At 44.0% G+C, this 19,039-nt stretch overlaps 1 protein-coding gene across 1 annotated transcript in view; it reads left to right on the top strand.

Moving 5' to 3' along the window:
• The first annotated feature begins 5,874 nt into the window (after positions 1 to 5,874).
• The window catches only part of LOC123390183 (serine/threonine-protein phosphatase 2A 55 kDa regulatory subunit B beta isoform-like), a 69,654-nt gene continuing 56,489 nt past the window's right edge, over positions 5,875 to 19,039 (top strand). The window contains exon 1 of the mRNA XM_045073794.1: positions 5,875 to 6,049. Coding sequence (XP_044929729.1) covers positions 5,890 to 6,049 — 160 coding nt within the window. The 5' untranslated portion in view covers positions 5,875 to 5,889. The remainder of the gene's footprint in view (positions 6,050 to 19,039) is intronic.

Here is a 19,039-nt window from a genome sequence, read left to right as displayed (position 1 = left end):
GGAGTCAAGCATGCCAGCCATGCCTACCAGCTGTGTGACTTGCCAGAAATTCCTTAACCTTTCTGGCCTCAGTTGCCTCCTCTGTGCAACAGGGATCGTAATATCTACCAAGCTAAATCATAGAGTACTCATGAGAATTCAGTGATGAGTTGCTGAAATGTTTAAAACCTGCTAAGCAGTCAGCTGGGTGAGGAGACAGTGAGGACGTGTGAAATCCGAGGTGGAGGGCGTGGACGGCCTCTCTCAGGGGGTGTTATTGAACAAAGACCTCAGCGATGAGGAGGAGGCAGCCATGTGGTTCTTTGGGCTCTTTGCACTGCCCTAATATTACAGGTGAGAGCTCTGTCAGCTTTCAGCAGGTTGCACTCTGAGACTGATCTCTTGGGACGTGGCACCCTCTCCAGCTCATCTTCTAATACAATGCGGGCTGTCTTGCCAAGCGGGCTGACATGCTCCTCCTTCGGAACTAGGCTCGGGGCGATGAGGGGAAATGGAATGCAAGTGCAGGAGGAGGAGGCACCTGAGGGAGGGTTTGAAGGGCATCCCGCAGCCCTCTGGGGCTGGGGATGCTCTTCTCATTTCGAGCACAAGGCAGCCTGGTCTCAGCTGATTTGAGCGTCACCCACCATGGCCACCATGCCTCGGAAAAGAGACTTTGACCTACAAGCTAAAGGTCTTGGTTTGTCCAGTTTTTGTCCTGACACTTGGCAGAAAGGGGGCTCTGGTCCTATGAAAACAGTTTGGGCACATGGTTTGGGGGCAGATGAAGCTCTGGGATGGGAGGGAGAAACCCAGACTGTGCTAGCAGCCCCTCTCTGGGTGACTGGACAAGGCACTTCACCTCAGCAGGTCCTGATTCCCTCACCTGCACGTGGTAGGTACTGCCTGGGCCAGTTGTTTTCACACTTGCCTTATTCACAGAAATACTTATTTAAGCAAGATATGATTGGGAATCCCAACGGACTGTCAAGAGTGATGAAGGAGGTAAAACCTAGACAGCCAGGGCTCTCATTAAATTCCCATCCCCCTCCTGCGTGCACACACACACGTGGCCACACACGTGTGCACACACATGCATGCACACACACAGGATTGTCCTTGGGAAAGGCTCTAAGCACCCTTCCAAGATTCATTGTTCCATGAGTCACTGTCACGTCACCATAGCACAGAGTCCTTTCAGAGTATTAGGCTGAACCATACACAGTTATGGAGATTTGATGATTTTTGACCTGCAAAAATGACAATTTCTTATTTCCCTTTAGCAGTTTCGTCTGCAGTAGTGTGCTCACTTGGGAACCACACTGCCTTGGTTCAGCCCCTCGGCTTACTGTCCATGTGACATTGGACGGGATACTTTAGTTCCCTGAACCTTCCCTAGGAAATGAGTGAACAGAAGAATCTTCCCCGGGGCCTCTGCCCCGAGAAGGCAGAGGGTTGAATGAAGCAGAGCCCTGGACTTGGGGCAGGGGTGGGGTTGGGGGTGCTCTAACACAGTGTCTGGCACAGGACACGGAAGCCCTACATGAATGTCATACAGAGAAAGTCCTGACGAGTGCCGGTGGGTCCAACTCAGAGCGCAGTGCCTGGCTCCTCTCCCTGTCTGGCCCAGAAGGCACTAGGTAGCCAGAGCAGTTGGCAAGCACAGTCCCAATGGGGCTTCCTGATGGGCTTGCCGTCCGGCTTGAACCAGACCTCTTCCTTCCTGTGAGGGGCATCATCAGGCAGTGGCCAGGCCTCGCCCCGGGCATGGGAATGGTGCCAGACTAGCTTGAATGATATTCTTCCCTCTGCCTTATCTGGGGGAAGCATCAGAGGCTCCCTCCCCAGACACCTCCGCAGAGCCTTCCCCATTAAGTGGTACATCATGGAATATGTCAGCCTGAATTAGCAGGCAGCCCCATCACGTTAAGCTAACGCTCTGGGCTGGCAGTTCCCACTTTGTAATGCCTCTTGATCCCGGCTGTCACGCTCCCTCCCTGTCACCACAGCCACGGGAAGCCTCTGCAGACAACGTGCTGTAATGAAAGAGGCTAAGCGGAGGACGGGAGGAGGAGCTACAGGAAGTCCTTGCAGATTCCATTTCTTCTGTGGCCCTGGGGAGCCCGCTTTGAGCTCTGCTACATCTGGGGGTGGGGGGCGGGCAGAAGAAGCACAGGTAGCCCTCCAAAGCACCAGGTGGGGAACTCCTTTATGACACACTACAAAAGTGTGGCATGTGTTTTTGAAAGCACACAGAGTCGCCCCCCCCCCATTCAAATACCAGGAACACACCTACAACATCATATTGAGGTTGCTAGAGGCAGCTTAACTGTAAACCTCGTGGACTACCACTACAGTTACTACTATCAGTAACGCTGTCAGTTCCACAAATACTAGTGCTGTGTATGCATGCCACATCTGGACCATTCGTCACTTTCTGTCACGTATGATACATGAGTGTGGTGGGAGACGGTGGAAGGAACACCAGCTCTGCAGTCAAGTAGGCTCTCGTATTAAATTCTGAAAATGGCCTAAAAAAAAATAAATAAATAACTAAAAAAAAAATTTTAAAAAATAATAAAATAAATAAATAAATAAATGAATACTGAAAATGCCTCAGAGTCCCCACAGCCTCCTCTAGCTGGGCAGCCCTGGGCCAGTGACTTCCACTCTCCGAACCTGAGCTCTCTCCTTGTAATAGTACTCCCACGAGTACCTATTTCACAGAGCTGGTGAAAGAATTCCCAGGAAAGATGTATGAAGAATGATTGACACAGAGGAGTAAATGCCCGATAACTATTTGCGAGGAGAGTTCCCAAGAGCAGAGACACTTTTTTAAATCCATTACAAAGTCTTGACTTGGATGCACCCTTCACTGGTGTTGATAGTGTACCCTCTTCCTTTCCAACTTTTTACTTCATTTGTCCTCTAACTTGTACTCCACCGCACCTCAGGAATGATCGCATCAAAAGTTTGATCATACCACAGTCATTGAAAGTCTTTTCATTTCTGCTCATTTCTCTAAAGATAATAGCAAAAATCTTTTGGAGGTGGGGGGCTTGCCTGTGACCTCTCCTGTTACTTCATCTCTTACCAAGGTTCCAATCACTCCCTCTATCTCACCCACATTGACCTATCAGCCCTTCATTCCTGTCCTACCCCCACCACAGGACCTTTGCATGGGCTATTTTCTCCAGCTGGAACATTCTTCTCTCCCCTCCTGGGCTAGTAAACATCTTCTCATCCTTCACAGTTATCCATCCCAAACTTCCTTAGCATCAGCTCTCCAGAACTCTCTGGCCATTTTAGATCCCCCCTTGCATGCTATTCTCTCCTTTGGGACACTTACTGCATTTTATTATAGCATGACTTTGTATTTACCTCCTCCATCTAGACCAGCTGGATGAAGGCAGGAAGTGTCTGGTTTTGCTCACCAGTTGGATCCCACCCCACCCCACCCCCGGCCCTTGCAGTCAAATGCTCTACCACTGCCCCCAGGACCTTGTATATAGCCTAATAAATGTCTTTCAAGGGGGAGAAGAAGGCAAAACAAGAGGATACATTATCTCCACAGATCCCAACTATCCTTCCTGATAACTAGAGGTATTACTGTTAATCACCCATGGTCACACAGCCTTTAGGCTTGCCATGAATCTGTGATGAGGTCTTATAGTTCTTTTAGTTCTTATAAGTTCTTGCCATTCCTGAGCTTATGCTCTAAAACCATCATCCATAATTGGAGGGGAAGGGTTCACAAAGATTTGCCCTCCCCTCCCTCTCCTGGTGGTCGGAGGATTCCTAGCTCTTCCTACATCCACGCCGCCTGTCTAGCACCACAGCAATAGAGTGCTCTGATTCTTCTTTTTTTTTTTTTTTTCTTTTTTTAAAAGATTTTATTTATTTATTTCACAGAGATCACATCATTTATTTATTTCACCACCAGAGATCACAAGTAGGCAGAGAGGCAGGCAGAGAGAGGAGGAAGCTGGCTCCCTGCTGAGCATAGAGTCCATGATCCCTGGACCCTGGGATCATGACCTGAGCTGAAGGCAGAGGCTTTAACCCACTGAGCCACCCAGGCGCCCCTACTCTGATTCTTCTGAATTATTTATCTGATTTTAAAACTCTTCAAAAGTTTGAAGGAGCTAAGCTCCTCCAAGACTGAACTGGGAGAATTCTGTTTTATAAAATGTTACATTGTTGAGATGAGTATACTTCACAAAATGTAACCTTTGTTTCTGCCCTCTTCCCCTCACCCCCTGGGCTGAAACAAATCCAGAACTGAAGTCTTAATTGAGCACCTGCAAACGAATCAGTCAGCAAGTCCGCTCAGTTGCAAGAGATGACTTCCTTAAAAGGGAAATCGTTTTGGTCCTTTTACTTTCTTGTTTCTGGTAAAGGATCACATCTGTGTTTTGTGTTTGTTTTGTTTTGTTTTTAGTCTGCCCCCTGTCAGGCACTGGTAGGTTCTCTCTCACTTTCTCAGGAGCCAGTTCACCCGGGTGTAGTCAGAAGTGCCCTTGAATTCAAAGAGGGAGTCAAAAGTGCATTGCGTCTTTGTTCATATTTGCCAGGAAGAGCTTGGTGTGTTGGAATTAATGTAACCGCCTGATTCTTTGACCTATGGGGAAGATGACATTTGCTCAAATATTCTTATTCACTCATTCAACAAATAATCACTGAGTATACTTTATATATCAGTAAGATGACCACATACTTTATTGTCCAAACTAGGACAGTTCTGATGTGGAAGTGGATATTATGGTACATGAAGACAACAGGTATAAACCAAGATTTTCCCAGGTAAAACAGGATGTCAATGAGTGCTCTATATGCTAATGGCTGAATTTGGGCTCTTAGAATCTTAGGTGGTGATATATTTTCCCAAAATGCCCTTAAAGATTGGAGAAAAAGCCAGGATGGGGTCTAGACCTCCTAAGATCTGTGGTATAAATGTAGATCAAAGTTGAACTAGATATTTCTAAAACTTGCCCACAACTTCCTTTTCATTTATTTATTTATTTATTTATTGGTAATTTTTTTTCAGTGTTCCAAGATTCATTGTTTATACACCACACCTAGTGCTCCACCACCAGGCTGACCCATCCCCCCCCCTCCTCCCCTCCAAAACCCTCAGTCTGTTTCTCAGAATCCACAGTCCCTCATGGCTCATTTCCCCCTCTGATTTCCCCTAACTCACTTCTCCTCTCCTTCACTTACTCCACAAGTAAGTGAAGCCATATGATAATTGACAACTTCCTTTTTAAACTACACTTCTTTTTTTTTTTTTTTTAAGATTTTATTTATTGATTTGACCGAGACACAACAAGAGAGGGAACAGAAGCAGGGGAAGAGGGAGAGGAAAGAAACAGGCTTCCCGCTAAACAGGGAGCCGGATGTGGGCTCGATCCCAGGACCCTGGAATCATGACCTGAGCCAAAGGCAGACGCTTAACGACTGAGCCACCCAGGTGCCCCACTATACTTCTTTTTGAAACAAACAAGAGAGCAGCTTAGAGCAACAGCTCTGGGAGCTAAGGACAGCACTGTAGATTCTCAGTTCAGTGACCCTAGGATGAGGCCCCCTAGAGCAGCCAGGGAAAAACGCTCAGAGCCTATAAAGGGTAAAATTGCCCATGAGGGCTAAGTGATGGTGACATCTTTTGAGAAGGATGTAAAACTGAAAGGAATAGACCAAAAATAAACAAATAAATAAATAAAACTAAAAGCAGCAGAGGAGACAGAAACCTGGGATTTATCAGTCTACTTCTCTAACTTCAAGTTTTTAACTGTGGTCATGATTTTGTGTGAATGGTGAAGGACATAAATGTGCACACGTTTTCCCTGGTGAAGAGCTTTGGTTCTGAAGTGATCTGTTTCTCTTTCATCCCAGGTGCCTGTCCTGAGACCCATGGACCTGATGGTGGAGGCCACCCCACGAAGAGTATTTGCCAACGCACACACATATCACATCAACTCTATATCAGTCAACAGTGACTATGAGACCTACATGTCAGCTGATGACCTGAGGATTAATCTCTGGAACTTTGAAATAACCAATCAAAGTTTTAGTATCCTTTCTTGGGGGCCAATAACCAGGTGGCTTGAATCCTAAGTATTCAGGTATGATCAGGCTTGGGGGGAAGTAGAAGAGAAAGAAGCCATTGCTACCACTGCTCCTAGCAGTTGTGGAGGGCTGTTCCCTTTTCATTTGTGTCGGCATCCATCCTTCTTCCTAACAAACTTAGAGAAGTATTGAATTACTGACGTAGCAGTCCAGCGCTGCCTCTGGGTTCGAACTCAGAGTCAGTTCGTTGGCATAAAAACATTCGTGTGTCGTGAACTCAAGTCAGTTGCAACTTTATCAACTATAAGATAAGACCCCAGAATTCAGTTAGGGTTCCTTCCTCTTGTGAAAGGATTTGTAAATGGCCTCTATGGGCAGCAGGTACTCGTGAGATGGTTTTCGTTTTATCAACATGGTAAAATAATACTGGCTGCCATTTATTGAATGTGAAGCACTACAAGAGGAGCTTCATGCATTGACTCTCATTCTGAGAAGTGCATATATTGTAATTTTACAGATTGATGAATTCCCACAGAGCACACCTGTATAACCAGCATCCAGATCAAGAAACAAAACTGTGTTAGCAACCCTCACATCCCCATCATGCTTCCTTCTAGTCCCCATACACCAAAGGTATATTTGATATAACAACCCCCTAATGTAAATATTACTGTCCCCTATTTAGCTAAAATCCAGAAACATCAAGAAAATTGTTGAATGAGTGTCTGAGCCAACATTCTAATTCCATTACAATGAGTCTCTGTTTCATAATATGGGTCATTTATTCCCTACCTCTCCTGTGGTCCATCCCTCCACAAGCCTGACTCCTCACTTGAATTCCCATTCTCAGGTAATGATTTCTCTATCCAGGCTGCTGAGCACCTGACCTGGGAGTCATTATGGATTTTTTTTTTCTCACTCACCAACCTCCCTACGCCCAGCCCAATCTATGAGTCCCACTAGTGCTTACTCTGAAGTATATCTCCGATCAGCTCCTTGCTCTCTCTCCCTCTCCACTCCTGCTACCCTCCATGAGCATAGGCCACTATCCCTTCCTCTATGTGACTATAGTAATCTCCTGTTTAGTCACCTTTTTTTTCTTGATCTTCTACATAGTTCATGTTCCCATAAAAGAGTGGACCTTTCAGTATTTAATTCAGATTTCATTCTTCCCCTGCTTAAGACACTCTAATAACTTCCCAGTGGATTTAGAATAAAACCCAAGTTCTTTACCTTGAACTTTAAGATTCTCTATGGCCTGGTCCCTGCCTCCCTCTTTGATATCCTGTCATATCACTCTCCCCAAATTCACTCTGCTTCAGCCAACTCATCTCTTCTGTTCCTGGATAAACCTTGTTCTTATGTCTCTTCTTTGTATTTGCTGTCCCCCTTTCTGGAATACTCTGTCCCCAGAGTTCACATGGCTAACTACATCCCATCGTTCACATTTCAAACTCATGGCACCTCCTCAGTGGCCCTTTTCCCATTAACTACCAAGTAGCTACCAATAGCCTTCTATCCCTCTTATCTTCACAGTACATATCACTATTTGAAATTGGGTGCGTGTGTGTATTTTGGATTTCCCCATGTTTAACTGTAAATTCTATGAGAGAAGGGACTTTATATGATCCATTCCTATATCTGAGTACCTAGAACATTCTGAGATACAGAAAATGCCATTTTGATTAGCCAGGGCAAGTTTGAAGTGTGATAGATCACTGAAACAGAACTATCCAGTAGACAGTTGATTGCTTTTTTTTTTTTTTTAATATTTACTTAGAAAGAATGAGCTGGAGAGGGGCAGAGGGAGAGGAACAAGCAGACTCCCTAGTGAGCAGGGAGCCTGACCCAGAGCTCAATCTCACAACCCTGGGATTGTCACCTTAGCTGAAACCAAGAGTCAGATGCTTAACTGACTGAGCCGCCCAAGTGCCCCAGCGATCATGAAATTTAAGCTGGAAATTTCACTTAAAAGTACGTTCGTTATAGTAAAGCTATGAATCTTTTGATAAAAATAGACTACATAGTGTCTCAAACACAAAGAAGATGATTTCTGTTATAAAGTCCATTATGATCATCCCCACCAAAAAGCAATCTCCTCCAAACTGTGAATCAAAGAAATAGGTCCTTCCATCTTGCAGCTCCCCACTGTCACCAGCCTGACCTGCAGTCAAGACAACAAAAGGAAATATTGTAGAGAACCCCACACAGGAGGCTCTTTTGGGCCAGGCCCTCAAATAGCATGAATCCCATTGGTTAGAAGTCAGTCACATGTCTACCTCTAACTGCAAAGCACGCTGGGAAATGTAGTGTAGCTATGTGTGTTTAAAAAATATATATATTGACCCGGTTTTGGTACACAGTTAGCTAGTCTCCACCACAGAAAAGTGCTTGATAGTTGCCCAAGGCTTTTTTTCCCTTACGTCTTTATTTAAATAGCAGTGAACTTACAGTATTATATTAGTTTCAGCTGTACAATATGATGATTCAACACTTGCATAAGTCACCCAGTGCTCATCACGACCCTCCTTAATGTCTATCACCTATTCCACACATCCCCCACTCGCCTCCCCTCCAGTAGCCATTACTTTGTTCTCTATATGGAAGAATCTGTTTCTTGGTTTGCCAAGGTCTTCTAAGAAAGGCAGTTTAAGCAAGCAATGGCAGTGATGGAGGCACTAAGACCTGATCCTCAGGACCATGACTGACACCTCCTGTTGGTTACAGAGCAGACTCTACCTACTATCTGAGCCTCAGAAGGTCTGCCTACACATTTTGTCTGGAAGTTCAACCGCAAATAGGATGAATGTGGGTTGTGGTTCCTCTCTCCCTTTACACCTTTTCCAAGAGCCAGGAATCTGCTTGGTCTCAGCTGCTCTCTCTCTGAGCGCCTGCTGTCCCCTGTCTAGGTGACATGTTTTCTGGATTTGCCTCTAGGCCTTCAAGAGGGAGGGGGGTTTCTTTAGGCATTTGGGGAGACAGATGCCTTGGGGAGAATGCAAAGGGGAAATATTAATAGCACAATTTAGGTTATATTCTGCAGATGTGTGACAGCCTGCCAGATGCCGGCATACAAATGAGACTGTGCCACTCACCCTGAAAGCAGCCATATGTAAAATCATCATCGTCATCATGAGGATGATGATCACTGGTATCTATTCAGTTCTTTTCAACCACACCGCCTTAAGTGCTGAGCTGACGGTACAAACTGGGACCCTTTTGCCTCTTGTCACTGAAGTGTAGCCACCTCTGGGGGAGGATGCGGCCAGCTTTCAAAACACCCTCAGAAAAACACCAGCCAGCAGGCAGCTCTTATTAAATCACACAGTGTTTAGTGCCATTTCCGTTATGCCTCTTGTCCACTGCGGGGGCTGGAAAACGTGGTTCAGGTTAGAATGCTGGGAGTTCCCAGAGCACAGTAGGAGTACAACAGGGTTGGTAGTGAAGGGGCTTCTAAGCATGATGGGGCCTTTCTTTGTTTTCAGAATTAGCATTTACAACCGTGAGGACTAGAAAAATAGAACTATCATATCAGTCTGATGATTTCATAGATCCTGAAAAATCCACTTAAGTTACAGAGGAAGTATATGTGAATAAAAGTGAATAGTAAGACAAGCGGTCTTGCAGTCTGGTTAAAAAATAGTCATGACTTCCCCTGCCTGGCATTTGGTGTGACACTGGCATTATGGTTGAGAACACAGGCTGTGGAGTCCTAAAAGTTCTAGAAGCTCTCAAAGTCCTAAAGTTTACTCTCAGCTATACCACTTGCTGAGTATGGAAGCTTTAACATGGTTCTTAATTTATCCGGCCCTCTGTTTCATGATCTTTAGAGAGGAGCTTTATCAGAGAGGATTGTGAGAACTTTTTAAAAGATTATATTTTATTTATTTATATTTAAAAGATTTATATGTTTAATATGTGTATGTGGATAAATTTTATATATACAATTGACCCTTCGACAGCAGGGGTTTGAACTACACCAGTCCACTTACACACTGATTTTTTTTTTTTTGATAAATGCAGTACAGTACTATAAATGTATTTTTCTCTTCCTTATGATAGTCTTAATAATGTTCTCTTTTCTCCAGCTTGCTTTATTATAAAAATATAGGTTATAATTATATATAGCATACAAAATATGTGTTAATCAATTTAGGCTATCAGTAAGGTTTCTGGTCAACAGTAAGGTATTCGTCATTAAGATTTAAGGGAGCCAGAATTTACCTGTGGATTTTTGATAGCACGGGTGTCTCTGGCCCTAGTCCCCACATTGTTCAAGGGTCAACTGCATATAAAATATATCCATATATGTGTATATACCTATATATGTATGTACATATATGGACACATATAATGCTTGTACATAGATGCACACAGAAACATACATGCTTAGGTCAGTGCCCTGCTAAATGAGCAATCAGCAGGTTTCAAAACAAGGATGATCATCATGGGAAGAACAAGGAAACTAAAAAAGTTGAATGATAGTATAGTGGATTCTATTCTGCTTAATTCATTGTCTGGTCTTCTCCATTCTAGACTCTTCCTTCGGTTTTGCAGTTGGATGCTCTTTTCAAGATGTTGCTCATTCTACTCTAGATCCACATGCTTGCAGGATCTCCAAGGCCCAGGGCCTTGTGCTTAATACCAGATCATATTGTATCATTCCTGGCCTCATGACAGCTTGAATCCTCTCCCTTCCCTCCATAGCCAATCTGTCTTTGTCTTATATAACAGGTTCTGTCTTGAAATGGTCAGACTGTGTGGCCTTAATGGGTTAACTACTTTAGGATAATAATAACAACTCATTGCTAGGGTAGTGATTTCTAAGGCAAGAAGCAACCCTAATTTTCAAATTAGTTTTCTGTGGTATACTTCAGATACTTAGAACTCTCTCCTCAAGATTAAGAATGAGTTCACCAGTCCTTTACTAGTCCAATATGGGACCTATTAATAGACTCCTGTCAAGTAAAAGTAAAGAGACAGCCTTCAACAACTGGATAGTGGGTACCTAGTTTGTGTCCAGCGCTGCACTTAAGCCACGGAGATAGAAAAAGTGAAAAGAAATTTCCTGCTTTCAGAATGACATTCATCAAATAATCACTCCCTCCTGCCACATGCCCTTTGTTCATGCTAGACCAATCTCCCCGAACCTCTTTGTAATTACAAACAGAAGAAAGCCCTGTGAGGAAAGGAAATACAGTTGTGTGAATGCTTCGTTTTTGAAATCTGATTCAGATGAGAGAGTAAAAGAAGACTTTGCAGAGGAATTGATGATTGGGTTGAGATCTGAAAGAGAAAGAGTATGAGCTAACTTGGCAAAGTGGTCGGGGGAGATTGGTCTAGCATGTACGAAGGGCATGTTGCAGGAGGGAGGATGACGATGTTGGGGGAACTCTAGAAAGGCCATTGTGACTAGAGCTCAGAGAATGTGGTGGAACATAGTGTAAGCAAGCCAGCAGAAGCCACATCTTACAGAAGTCTGTTCTCTGGGCATGACACAGAACATCTCTCTGAGAGAAGACATCTGGAATCAGAGGGTGCTTCATTACTGACCTTGGTCTTAGCAGCCCTGTGCATCAGCTTCATTTGCCAACTAAGCTGAGGCCCTTTGGGACTGGATTCCCTCATTAGGGGACCTCAACTCCTGGCTTTTGTCTCTCTGGAGTACCTTGGACAGCGGCCTTCCTTTCATTCTGGTGGGATTCTACCAGCCAGGCTTTGAAGGAGACTGTGGGGCCTGATACCAGTTCGTCTCCCTTATTGCTGCTCTGGCTTCCATCCACAAATGTACATATCACTCTGAGACTGGCATTTAGTGTAAAAGGAGAGCATTCCAGTGACAGCCCTGGTGGGTTTTTGAAGGCCTGGTGCTTTGCTTATGTGGCTGCTGACTCTCTGTGCCATACCTCAGATTTGATGAGATGAGGGATTTCCCTCTGCGTGGAGAAAGCCCCTTGGACCTCATGTTGTCAAGGGATCAGGCAAGAATGCAGCTAGGCAGACTTCTTGGGCTTTTTGAGCTTCCTAGAGAAGTAGAGCTTAGTCGTTAAGAGTGTTTAGTAGTTAGTAGTAGTTAGCTTGGAAGTTAGACTCAGGAGTTACATTCAGTGGATTGGAATCCAGTTTTATCTCCTAAAATATGTGTGACCTTGAAGAGTTGCTTAACATCTCTCTGACCCTCCATTTCCTCATCTGTTAAGGGAGATAATAATACCAGGTATCTTGTAAGGTTATTGTGGGATTAAATGAAATCATCATGTCAACTTCTTAGCCAAGCACCTGGCACAGAGAAGAGACTTAATAAATAGAAGCTATTATTATCTGTAACATTTTCTCAGGCCTCTGTTCTTCTAATCTTGTTGCCTGGATCCCATTCTTTTAAAAGAAAAAAAAAAAGGTAAATGATTTACAGTATCCAGGCCTGGCATCTTGACCTATTATTGACCTACTATAGATTTTCTGCATTTTAAAAAAACTATGCCTAAGGAAGGCTGCTAAGTCACAGTGACTTAAAGTAAAATCCATAAACATTTATTGAACACTTACTATGTGTACTGGAAATGCCAAGATGAGTAAAACTCCATCCCTGTTATTATGGCTCTTATAATCTGAAGGGTAGATGAATCAGAGTTCAACCAGAGAAGCAAAACTTTTGGGGGAGCAGTGTGTGTATGTGTGTGTATCTGTCTGTTCGTCTGTCTTTCTGCCTACAGAGAGAAAGAAAGGACAGGAGGGAGTGGGAGAGGTACTGACTTATTAAAATGAATTAGCCTTGCAATTGTGTGGCTAGCCAAGCAAGTCCGGGATCTATAAGGCAATCAGTCAGGAATGGAAAAATCACAGGTGGGTTGGAATAGCACAAGCACGAATTGAAGCTTGTCCACACATCGTGGTCAGGAAGACAGAACAGTTTTGAACCCAGCTGCCTTTAGGAGTCACTTACTCAGGGGAGGCCTAAAATTTCCCTTAAATATCTTCCAGCTGATTAATCCAGGCCCACCTAGGATAATCTTCCATTGATGAACTTCAGGTCAACCTCTTGGGGTCTTTAATCACATCTGCAGAATCTCTTACAGCAGATTCCCTAACAATAGAACTTGTGGGAGGAAGAGTGTGTGTGTGTAAGAGACAGAGAGAGGGAGAGAGAGATACACAACAGCTGCTTCCTCCCTTCTGTCCTCCAAACCTCCTGAGCCCATGTTAGCCCAACATAACCAGAAATATCCTACAAAGGGAACACTAGGGATTCAGCCTAACTAAGTTAACATATCACAAAACCAGCAAAGCAAGTATGTGGACAAAGGGAGACAGACATGTTGTCATCCTAGGGAAGGTGAGACTAAGAATTTTTGGAGCCTGTATTAAGTACCAGGTATGTTCTACACATCATCTCTTGTAGTTTCTGCCCTCTTTTTGTAGATGAGCTATCAAGTCTAAAGGCTTTCAATATTATGTAGCTGGTCACAGACTTGGGGATTAAAATCTCAGTCACTCTTACTTCATACTCCAGTGAGATATCCTCTAGCTCACCATCTCAGACTACTCAGTTAGTACTAATAATATGGACTTCATATTAGATGTATTCAAGGTGCTAGGACACAGGACAGGGAGAATCATGAAGGAAAGGCTAGAATGCATCATAAAGGGTAACATCCGAACTGAACTGTGAAGGGAATACTGGGTGTTTGCTAATGATGGAATTCACGCTCTATGTCACGTGAATAGTAGAGTCCACAGTTATGGGATTTTCAAGTGCTCCTCCCCCAAATCATGAAGATAATCTCAGCCCAGTGTCTTTTGTAGCTCACTACATACTCATAAGCAGTAACTAATGTGGCACCATGTGTCTCTTTGTCAGTATCTCATATTGAGCCTAGCAATTGGCAAACCCTCCATAAATATTTGCACATTGGCTTTTTTTAAGCTCTTAAAAGAGGAATATCCCTTAGAGTCCTCTTCAGAGATTGCCAGTGTCTTATCATCAAGTAACACATCCATTCAGCTAACAAGATCTGGAAGCTTGGTAATCAGTACTTAATATCCAAAGATTGTATTCAGACTTTGGAAAGGCGGGGGGGAGGAAGTTCATGTCCCCTAAAAGGAAATCCAACTCTAATGTGATTAAGAATGTTCTCCATGTTCGGTACTGACAGACTCTAACTATGGCAACACGAAAAACTTCAACTGCTCTTGAACATGGGTGTCTTTCCCCGGCCAGGGTAGACTCCACTCTCCAGCCGGGTCTGCAGAAAGGCCTCCTGTTCAGTTTTCCTGCCCTTGATTGGCTTAGGTGGGGCTTAGCAAATGAAACAAAACAAAAACAAAAGAAATCTTGTTATTACCAACCAAATCTGCACAGATAAAGACAGAAGCATGCAAGGTTGTCAGCTTCAAAAGCCCACGAAACTAATGCATAAGCTATCTGTGGAAAAATAAATTTTTTTGAGATGGGATTATTCAGTCTACTGTAAAGCTATTTAATAACTTTCTCCATGAAATTATTTCATAATCAAAATTCTCAGAGGTTATTGGAGTAAATAAGATAATGCCCATTCAAAGATGAAAAAAATCAAAACCCAGAGAGAAAAAAAAATGGCTTTCCTATGTTCTGCAAGCAAAACAGACTTGGAATCAAAATTGAATCCCAATCTCCTGACCCAGTTTTGTTCCAAGCATGATATTTATCACAGTACCATCTTGAACTTTACCCATGGTGATCAGGCCTCTGGTCTTTCACCTGTCTCATGGATGGTTCTAACACAAGGAAACTACTTTTTAATATTTATTGTTTAAAAATAAGTATTTATTGTAGAGATTATTAGAATCACCTATAATCTCACCGCTTAGTTTTGATTGTATATACAGGGAATACACATCACAGTTTAACATCATGCTAGCTAAGTCAACTACAAGGGCTGAGAAAAACAAATAAATAATAAAAGGAGAAAAAAATATTAACTCTATTTCTCCAGAAAACTGCCTTCCATTCAGCCTAGGACCTACACACACCCTGTCAACCCACACAAGTACCATTTCTCCCTCTCTTCCCTGCTTTCTTTTTCTGCTTAGCAGTCATTACTGTCTAGTATATTATATATTATGCTGATCTGCCTTGCTTTGTGACCATGTGCCCTGCTAGGATATAGGCTCCACAGATCAGGAGGATGTTTTAGATGTTTTGGTCATGGCTGTATCCACCCCCACCCCCCCTCCAACCCAGAAAAGTACTAGCAGTTTCTCTGTAAACATTTGTGGATTTACGTGAAGGAATGAATGAATGAGCGAATGGTAAAGGTAAATTACTCTTTGTAAACTAGACTTACTAAAGGGTAACTTACATGCTGACCTTCCATCTAATCCCTATAAGATACTAACCACATTTCCTTCCATTCTATATTCTCTCTCTCTGTCCCTCTTCCTCTGTGTTTTTTTTTACATGACTCTGGTCAGACTGTGTATATATGTATCTAACTTCTCTCACCTAATTTTATATATAAATATATATATATATATTTTATATGCACACATTTATACTATACATATATATTTATAGTATATATAGTATAATAATATATACTATATAATTCATATAATACCTTGTCCTTTCCTGTCCTGAAATACTACTTGATTAAGAGAAAATGGGGAAATGATAACTGATAATTGAAAATTCATAGACCCACCCAGATGGAACTATTACTAACATTTAGAATCTTACCTTTTGGCTCATCAGTTCCAGAGTGTAAGTTTTAAATGACCTTATGATCGTGCTATAGATGCCGTGTTTCACAGCTTTTTAACAGATTTAGAATTTCATTGCAGAAACAATTTAATGAGGAAGATCAAAATTTACTTCCCTATTTCTGTATATACAGTTTATTGTTGCTCTCTTTTTTAATCGTGTTGCAGTAGACTTTTTTTTTTTTTTTTTTTTTTTGTAGAAAGCTTTTTCCAAATTGGAGATGAAGGAAATGACTTTTGAATGGCCCCCGTGCTACCCCTTAGCGTCCTGCCATTACCTTCTCTATTCCCTCACCCCACTGGTGATGTAATTTATGACTCTGGCTTCTTATTTGTTTCAAGCCAATCCCTTAAGGGGTGACCTCCCAGTGTCTTCAATTATTATTTTAAATGATGCCTTAGGCCCTGCCTGGCACAGTGATGCCCTCACCTTCCGTCCTTCCGCCTTCCAAGCATGGAGCTCAGCTGCCAAACTAGCTGTGCCCCCTCCTGTCCTCGGAGCTGCCTCCAGAGTCCCAACCGAGAAGCAGATTAACCCCTTTTGTTAGCAGAGGTAATTTGTCTGGGCTCAGCATTAATAAGGAATGCCATAAGCAGTTGGGGTCAGGAAGAACAGATCTGTCAAGCCCCAGGGTTAATTTAATAGCAATCTGTTGGCTGTCTGCCTTGTATATTAGCCATGAATCCGGTGTTATGCTTTGCTTTTGCCATTTAGTTCTTCGGGACAACAGGGAAATAATTTGGATAGAGAGTTCCAAAGCAAAGGGAAGAGAAAATTGACTGTCAAAATGCATCATTCTGTTTTCAAGATAATACAGGAAGCCACGCACTGCTTATCTCTTTTCTCTTTCCCTCCCGACATGAAGGGCAAAACCACATATGCCGAGGGCATGCATCTCCCTTTAGAACAGAGTAAGAGGAAAGTCCTGGGTTTCTATATGCGAAATACCCCACCCCTTCCTCCCCATCAGCCGCAGAATTTAGGTAACTAGTCCCCTCCCGCATGTTTTTTAGAACTCAGCAGATCCTCCATCAGTGAACAGTTCAAGAAATCCCATATGTTTCTGTTCCAGTTGATGGCTCAAAAAAGAAAAAAGTAATTATCCCATCATAGGAGACAGGAATCCTGCGTCAGATGCTGTGTCCAAACTCTGATTCTGAAAAATGTGGCCACCAAAGTGGTCAGTGAATTTAAAAAAACACAGTGAATTTTAAAATGCCCTCTGGGATTCGCTGGAGGGAGAGAGCCAGGATGACTGCAGTCAGAAGGGCTGTCTCTGGAGGGTCCCTCCTCAGGGGAGGGAGAGTAGCCTGTGGCCCAGCGCCCAGGCCCTGAACTTAGACAGACCGGGTTGGAATCCCAGCTCCGCCCCCTGCTCTGTGACCTGGGTTACTTCATCTCAGTTACTGCTTCTTCCCCTGGAGAGCAGGCCTGTTCCCAGTACTGACCTCAGAAGGCAGAGAGGAAGGTCAAATGAGACAATGCGTGGCACTCGGTAAATATTAACTGTTGATTATTATCCTCTTGCTGTCCTTGACATCACAGTTATTAAAGAGAGAATTGGAGCCATTGCTGAACCCCCTGGAGTCAGACATTCTAGTCAAAAGGGCGATGCTTGGGGATGAGGGATGATGGGGAGGCATCAACGTCCAGCTTGGGTGGCAGGGAGGGAGGGAATGCAGGAAGGAGGAAGCCTAGATCCAGAGGAAGCAGCCCTACGCAGAGTCCGGAGCCCATGCCCGTGGTGCTGTTCTGGGTGCTGGGGGATGTTCCTTCCTGCTTTCATGGATATCTTTAAGCTCTGCATTTTCACACGTTCTGACTTCGGGCTGTTATTTTTAGGTAAGAAAGAAATAACAGTAGCTGTAGCACCTCCCCCTCCCACACAGCAATGATCCCTTCCAGTTAGGCTTGTTTTTAGAGCTCTCCTGGTAGCGGTTGAGAAAGCTGACACCAGATTTTCGTGCCCTATTTTAGGAAAAGAGAAACACGCTCCCTGGCGTGCTAGGCTCTGGAGGCTCTTTCTAGAGGGCGATGAGATCTGTCAGCAGCTACATGCGAGTCTCTGCTCACCCGATCCCCCAGCTCCCCAGCCATGGTCACCTAAGCCCAGGGCAGGGGCCTGGTGTGGGTGGGGGGAGGGCAGAAGAGAACATCAGAGAGGCAGCTTAGGGCCTCCTGGGGCCCAGCCTCCTGCGCCCCAGCAAGCAGTGCTAACTGCAATCAGATTTAAAACCTTGGCAGCTGTTGAGTTGAAAGGTAGTGTTTTGTGAATCCAGGGGACCCACCTGCTCTGGAGACCCAAGTCATATTCGCATCTGGGCTTGGTGGGGGAAATGGTAGTAAGACGTAGTGTTAGTTGAGTCGCGAACTAATTTTAGAAAGCCCCGACAGGGCTTCTGAGAGATAATTGAAGGGGAGAAAGGCACAACAGACTACAGAGCCCTTATGGCGCCAGATCGCTTGCTGGAGCACAGCAAACGTGCGGGAACGGGTGACTGTGTCCATGCCGGTGTGACTGAAGATACCAGCACATTTACTTGTACCTCATCTGTGCTCCAAGGAGAGGACTGTGCCCCTAACTTTAAGAAAAGCAGAAAAGGTTTGCCTCTATCCTAGCCTAAGAGCAGAGTCTGTGTCATGTTATTGCTTGTTCAGTCGATGCACTGTTTCCCAAAACGGGATGGAGGAGCTCCCGGCACAGACATCAACATTCTTCTTAATTGATATGCATTTATTTCACATATATTATTTAAAATGTAACTAGCCCCTTAAACCCATGGTTTCATGACTTTTAGCTTACGGCTTCGACAAGGCTAAGGGAACGAAGGGAGTCAATAGTGAAACCAATCGGAAGCACACGTGTTGAGCAGATCCCCGCCGGAGATGTATGTGTGGGCGCAGTCACAAAGGGGGCTCACCAGTGGGGAAGTCTAGGAAAAGTGGGAATCGCTTTGGTCAGGTTTCCCGTGTGGCAGCATCCGCGTCATGAGCCCCGTGCCTTTGCAGGCAGTTTCAGGTCCTCAGCGCCTCAGCCAGGTGCCCCCCAACCTGCATGCAGGTGCCCCGAGCTCTGGGGTAGCACAGACCCGTCCCTTCCCTCCTGATGGACCTCGTGCCCACGGAGTTATGTCCATAATTCAAAGACCAGATGTTTCATTTCCGTATACAGGGATGTGGTCTTGAAAAATGGAGTTATAATAGTTCTTGATCAGAAAGGAAAATACTAAAGAAGGAAAAAAAAAAAAAAAAACC

The sequence above is a fragment of the Mustela putorius genome, unplaced genomic scaffold, assembly GCF_011764305.1.
Source record: "Mustela putorius furo isolate JIRA1106 unplaced genomic scaffold, ASM1176430v1.1 tig00537260_pilon_pilon_pilon, whole genome shotgun sequence".
Lineage (NCBI taxonomy): Eukaryota > Metazoa > Chordata > Mammalia > Carnivora > Mustelidae > Mustela > Mustela putorius.
This window is presented reverse-complemented; position numbering and strand designations above follow the sequence as displayed.